The 6,988-nt window shown below is 34.1% G+C and overlaps 1 protein-coding gene across 2 annotated transcripts in view; it reads left to right on the top strand.

The window, feature by feature from the left end:
- The window catches only part of LOC117108980 (1-aminocyclopropane-1-carboxylate synthase-like protein 1), a 7,997-nt gene extending 1,441 nt beyond the window's left edge, over positions 1-6,556 (top strand). The window contains exons 2-9 of one of the 2 annotated variants that reach the window (XM_033251194.1): positions 310-369; positions 576-716; positions 1,509-1,575; positions 2,308-2,405; positions 4,476-4,553; positions 4,920-5,020; positions 5,702-5,843; positions 6,389-6,556. In XM_033251194.1, coding sequence (XP_033107085.1) covers positions 310-369; positions 576-716; positions 1,509-1,575; positions 2,308-2,405; positions 4,476-4,553; positions 4,920-5,020; positions 5,702-5,843; positions 6,389-6,544 — 843 coding nt within the window. In that variant the 3' untranslated portion in view covers positions 6,545-6,556. The remainder of the gene's footprint in view (positions 1-309; positions 370-575; positions 717-1,508; positions 1,576-2,307; positions 2,406-4,475; positions 4,554-4,919; positions 5,021-5,701; positions 5,844-6,388) is intronic. The other variant, XM_033251195.1, reaches the window with a different exon arrangement.
- Positions 6,557-6,988: the final 432 nt, after the last annotated feature.

Here is a 6,988-nt window from a genome sequence, read left to right on the forward strand (position 1 = left end):
AGTCGTGATGATACTCTTTGGTTGGACCATCCACAGTTTATACAAAACAAGAGGAATTTTCGTACACAATAGCAATTGATTTGACAATTGCTTTCTGTTTAGAAGTCTTCAGCTCTTCAATTATTCTTTAGGGCTAGAATTTTGTGGTGTGGTTGATCTGCCCTTGCAAAAACCATTTTGGTTACTTCAGAGGCTTTGCGGGGAAAAAATATATCATCAAGGTTTGTATCTTGATACGCGCTGTTCGACAATACTATGAATAATTTTTAAAAATTGAAATTACTTAATATTTATTTGTTTTCACCTTAGGGAATCATAAATCTTGGCACAGCTGAAAATAAACTGATGTTTGATGTTCTTTCTAAGAAGGTATCGTTTAAAAAACATTTGAAAACTCCTTTGTTCTGTAACTAATTTAGATCATTTTGTATATAATATGCATCTGCTGAATTTTTTAACCTACTGTCCATTCAATCAAATTTATATAAAAAAAGTAAAGTTAAAACTTAATTGTACCTTGGATTTGTACATTTATTTTATTTATTCATATGTTTTTATTTTGTATTAATGTTTAGTTTAGTGAGCCTGAATTAAATGTGTGGAAAGAAGAAATGCTGATGTATTGTGACTTTGCTTCCATCTATGAGTTGCGGGAGTCAATTGCTGAATTTCTGACAGCTAAAAGCAATGCAGTAACCCCTCTTGATCCTAATAAGGTAAACATAGAGGATCTAAACATTAGCAATTACTATAGACATATTCTGTGCTCTAAAGGGAGATTATTTTACAAATGTTACATTAGTGCATGAATGTAAAAATATAAAAATTTTAGAAATAACATTTTTTTTTTAAATTGAATAATTAGTAAAAAATATATGTAAATATATATGTAAAAATAAATATATGTAAATGTATGGAAATAAGTACTGCTTAAAATAGCAGGGGGTCATCTTATATGCGCAACACGTACAAAATTTTTTATTTTTAAATGATGTTCGGCTTACGATTGTATGTAACGCAATAAATGAAGCTACTTGGTATGAATGAACGCACTTAATGCGGGGAAATAAGATTTGGATGAATGTTTAAAAACCCATAAAATGGTATTATTTGGAAGATTGGCTCTACACTTGGCTCTGTTTTTAGCCAGCTAGATGCAATATCAAGACCATAAAAACACCAAAAAGTACAAATTCCGAGGATGAAACAGGAGGTTGTCTTATACATCCCACCTACAAAAATCGTCCAAAAATCTTCTTAAACTCTTGGGTCATCTTATATGCGAGTATAATATGCAGTATTGTTGAAATAAAGTGATGTAAATAGTAATGTCAAAAATAATGCTATATATAACAGATATGGAAGTAAATAACATGTAAAGAATAACATCTTAATAATATATATATTAAATATGCCTAATAATAGTGCATAAATAATATGTACAGTGCATAAATAATATTGGGATAATATGTAAATAATATTGCTATTTTCCATGATTTTATGTATAGATGGTGGTTATGAATGGATGTGGTTCGGTTATAGAAACAATTGCATTTGCCATCTGTGATGCAGGAGGTTAGGTTCTTTTCTCATTCAACAGTAATTACCAAAGTTAATGCTCAATAAATCAAGTATCACTTTTCCTACATAATTTATTAAAACATATCGCAAGTGTTTGTTTTGAAGTGTGTGACACAGTGGTAAGTTATTATAATAGATTAGGATGAGAATTAATTTTAATAAAACCTTTTTGACCCATCCAAAAATTGATTCCCAAACAATTATAGGGTCTATGAAAAATATTATAGAAATTTTTTTTTATACATCTGTTAATTAACAAGATTTTCAATAAAACCTAATAGATTTACATAATAAAACTTCAAAGAACATCACATAGTATATTTTTAATAGGAATAGTACCCTTACAGTTATTATATTACCGGTAATAATAAAGCTTTTTTTCTCTGCTCGTATTCAATTATATTTGTTCAACGTTAAAATTACAACATATACTGGTATACCCTATAATTTGACCAAAAATAGCCACGAAAATATAATGTAAAGTAGTCTTTTGATATGGAATGTGTATCACCCAATATCTATCATCAATGTTATCAGAAAATTTCATTACACATTTACAATTTAAAAATCTAAACAAATAACATCAAACCATTTGCATTAACTAGGAACAACATTGCAATTAGAATTATTTATTGACACATTTGTCCTTTATATACAAGGCTTGAATATACTATAGGCATCGGAATGTAATGGTTTTCATATCATTTATTGTTTATGTTTTTAAAGACGCATTTATGACACCAAGTCCATACTATGGGGGCATAATGCAAGACTCAATTCTCAGAGCTAAAGTCAACATCCATCCAGTCCATCTCCACTCAGAGGTAAGCTGTAAGAGTGTAAACCAGAGTGTTTGCCCAAACTTTTTGAAAAAATAAAAGAGGAGGCCGTTTTTTTATATCTTTTATTTCATTTGATTTAGTTTGTCAAATTTATATAGCCTATCCAGACTATCACATTTTATTTGACAAGAACATGTGTCATTCCTAAATGTGGTCATCACATCATATAATGTATAAGCATTTCATGACTATATAAGGGCATACAAGCAGTTTTTTTGTCAAAGAAAATTTGGTAGTCTGAAATGTTTTTGGAATAGGAATATTACCACTATTAGGATACAGCAATAAAGAAGGATTACAATGCTTGAGGGAGGGGGACGACTAAGGCCGTGTTTCCGCAGCACTTATAATTTCTCCGATAAATTATCTTAAAATTACCTCCAACTATTTTATCCCATCATGCAACATTATGGACAACAATGCAATGTGTTCAAAATCAAAACATCCGTTTTGTTGACCCAGCAGGTGACCGTTTTTGCGCAAGGTGGATAGGCCAAGGCAAACAATGAAATCGTTTGGTACTATTTCACTCTGGGAAATATACAGTCACAATGATGTTTTATTGTAGTTCTATATAGGAATTGAGAAGATGAAAAAGATTGCTGGCTTTGTTTGGTGTGCTTTATGGTACAATAAACGATAGGTAGGGGACTTACACCTAGAGGCCCAGCTAGGCTAGGTACCATCAACGTCAAGCGCAAACTTTCAGGCTTTTTTTAAATATTATTTAATAAGCATTTTTTTAAATATTATTTAATAAGCATGAAAAACAAGTTTTTGATTTTTTTTTTGTTTTTTTTTTTAAACCATTTGAATAAAAACGGAGTACTTACTCGGACGTTTTGAATCGTATCACAATTCTTTTCAACTGACTGAAATAGGTGTTACACTTCAGTGGACATGACATCATCAGTTGGTTGATGACGTCGTCGTCAGTATTTATATACAGTGCTTTCTATTTATCTTAAGGCATTCTATTCATATAATATTTGATGAAATATACCTGACGAGTGTGTTTAAAGAAGGTGTCCAGCCTACTAGCATCCTTCAATTCAAACCAGAAGATATTCCAGACCCTGAGAGAACCCATCTGATATGGGGCTTTAGTAAGGTAATACAGGATTGCAATTGTTATTTCTCACTGCGCTCCAAGACTCGTCAGCCGACACAATTCTGTAGAAGACACAACGCAGATGTGTATAAGAGACAGAAATAGGTGTTACACTTCAGTGGACATGACATCATCAGTTAGTTGATGACGTCGTCGTACCTTCTCCAATGCTTGGAGATGGTGCGGGGCCGGGTAAGGTGAAATCATCATGAGATCATTGTAGATATTTGGGAGATCATGGGCGCCTTGGTCTCTGTTCATGGTGTTTTCTTTTTGTCTTTATATTGCTTCTCTAATACGCCATTTCTTCTGATGTTGCTCTTTGTCCAATATGCTGGCATCCTAATTTAGTACATGATTATGTTGTGTGTGCATGGTCTGTGATGGTGAACTTGTGTTGAATTGATGATCCGGAAGCCCTGGTCATGACCCCACTTGTGTGTTTGTTGGCATCTTTTATTGCGGTCGTGAACACCATCTCCAAACATCGGAGAACATATGACGACGATATCATCTACCAACTGATGATGTCATGACCATTGAAGAGTTATTGCTTCAACATCTATACTCTTTCATTCTGTGACCCTATCCCTCTCTATTGATGAGGTCATCATTACTCACCCACTTGACTTCCTCTACATAATGGTTGTATATTGTATAATGAACTTACATATTCATAGCCTTTATGTGTTCCTAGAAAATGGCATCATTAATTATTTATGGTATTAATAATGATTAATTTTTTGAGTAAAGCCTTGATTATCAGTCAAAATTTATTATGCTTTTTACCCATTAAAAATCTCATCTGTTTTATTTTGAGACTGTTTTGAGTTTTGTTTATACATTATTTTAAGTGTATTATAATTGTAAATAGTAGAGGAGGAGGTACACTTCTTCACTTAACCTTAAGCTGCCCCTATGTTTTAACATTTCCATTACAGATAAAAGAAAATGAAACAAAACCATATCAACTAACAGTTGAAAAACTTGAGAAAAGTTTAGAAGAAGCAAAAGCAAAGGTAAGTTAATTTCGGCTCTGCCGTCTAAGCACAAATTGTCCCACTTCATAAATGTAGTTTTTTATATTTCATATGCTTTTGGTCCCTTGGCCTGAAGGGGATAGGTAAGGTATTTTGGTGAATAGGCCTTTGAAAGCTATACATGCCTGCTAACATTGAAGATTAAAAAAAAGACACTTTTCACAGTTTCCAAGTGGGTTGGGTGGGGGAATCCCCAATGACCCTCCCGGAAACTGAAAGCTTGTAGCACTGCATGGTGCTATTCAGTAGAGTAGGTTATCATGTTTTATGGCCTATATTTGATATGATTTACCACATTTCTTTGATAGTTTAGTAATCTACCTTATATTCTTTTTAATTTTTCAGGGGATAAATATCTGTGGACTGTTCCTCGTGAATCCTCATAACCCGCTAGGTGAAATATATTCAACAGAGTTGATCAAAGATTGTCTCCAGTTTTGTCATAAGTAAGTTATAGATAGCAGCTTTGCTTAGTCGGCTAAACTGGTTGTAGCTACTGTGTTTGTGCTGAACCATGGAGATCTCTGATCCCTGGTTCAATGCCCATCGCTGCTCTCCTTGTGTTTCGGCTGGATTCAAGTTGCGATTATACTAATAAAAAATGCTGTAGTAATAATACTGTAATAATACCATTATAATCATATTAATAAGACTGTAAAACAATTATAGGTAATATAATAATAGAGCTGAATTCAAGTTATGATAGCGCACCGTCTTTTGGATGAGACGTTTAAGCCGTTGATCCCGTATGCATTATGGGCCATGTGCACGTTAAAAAACGTAGAGCACTCTTTGTGAAAGAGTAGGGGATTGTCTTCAGGTGTACTGCCCACTCACCACCAGAAGGAACACACTGGAACTAAGTCTTCTTCAGACTCATGGGTTATCCTTGGTGTTTACACCGAATAAATCTCTCCGAGTACTCAAGCCAAACTTCATTTCTAAAGAATATATATTAGCTGTTAAATATGCATTTAATTTCTCTGATAGTGGAGTTATTTTTAGTCAGGGAAAATCCAGCTGTCACAGGAATGGAAACCAGTCCCCATCATAACAACCAATATTCAACTCCACTAGATATGCATGTTCATACATATTTATATACAGTGCTTTCTATTTATCTTAAGGCATTCTATTCATATAATATTTGATGAAATATACCTGACGAGTGTGTTTAAAGAAGGTGTCCAGCCTACTAGCATCCTTCAATTCAAACCAGAAGATATTCCAGACCCTGAGAGAACCCATCTGATATGGGGCTTTAGTAAGGTAATACAGGATTCCAATTGTTATCTCTAAGGTAGATTATGATGATAATTATAATTTATATGATACCTGAATATAATAGGATAGGAGTATATTCGGTGTGAATCACACCAAGGAAAACCCACTGAGTCTGGAGACTCATTTCCAGTGGTGTCCTTCAGGTGGTGAATTGGGCAGTAAACCAGGAGACAATTCTCTACTCCTTTCTGAATAGTGTACTGCATTCTTTAACGTGCACATGGGCCATAATGTACATGGGACCAATGGCTTAAACGTCTCATCCGAAAGACAGAGCTCTGTTGTGACTTGCATTTCAGCCCTCCAGCTGAAATACAAGGAGAGCAGCAATGGAATCCAAAATGTTTTCACCGTCCAACGCGCACACACAGTGGCTACCAACAGTTTAGCCATCTGAGCTAAGCTCAAAATGCACGCCATTGTGTCGGGATCCAGTATTTCGAGATTACTTATGTCATCATCAGGAATGATTCCTGAGTTAAGCTCCTTTCATTGATTATTGGTTTAGGCTGTGTTCTCTTTTTACATAGGACTTTGCAATGTCTGGGATGCGTGTCGGTATCTATTATGGGTTTTCTGATGTCGTTCGTCAGCAGATCGTGAATCAGTGTTGCTTCACAGGGATTCCTGGATTTATTCAGGTGATGTTGTCCAAAATGCTGAAAGACAAGGGTAGGTCAATATAACAATGAACTTTAATTGTTGAAATTCATATAACTCGCAGCCTGAATCACATGTACTAATGAACTTTGAACAAACAGGACACTTCATAGGACAAGAGAGTTATGAGTAAACATAACATTTACACTTTATTTGACTAGTGTGCAATTGTGCACACATTGTGTGCATGTTTGTTTTAGGCTTCGCTTCCTTACCCTTTAGTATGTTAAAATCCGATTCTGATTATTGTCTGTCTAAATGTTCTAATACTGCAAAACTGGAACTCAGCTGCTGAATGCGTTAAGTAAACACGTGTCTAGCAAAAAAGAAATGGTAAAAGTCACTATTTTTTTGTCAATCTAAAATATGGATTGATATTCAACCATGTCTGCAAAAATTAGATATTCTATTTTGGTAGAATATTTGAGACCATAATGTGTTTATTGAGTGCATTGGTTTTGCATTGCGTC

The sequence above is a fragment of the Anneissia japonica genome, unplaced genomic scaffold (assembly GCF_011630105.1).
Source record: "Anneissia japonica isolate Jap-2015-1 unplaced genomic scaffold, ASM1163010v1 scaffold987_len1640505_cov201, whole genome shotgun sequence".
Taxonomy (NCBI): Eukaryota; Metazoa; Echinodermata; class Crinoidea; order Comatulida; family Comatulidae; genus Anneissia; species Anneissia japonica.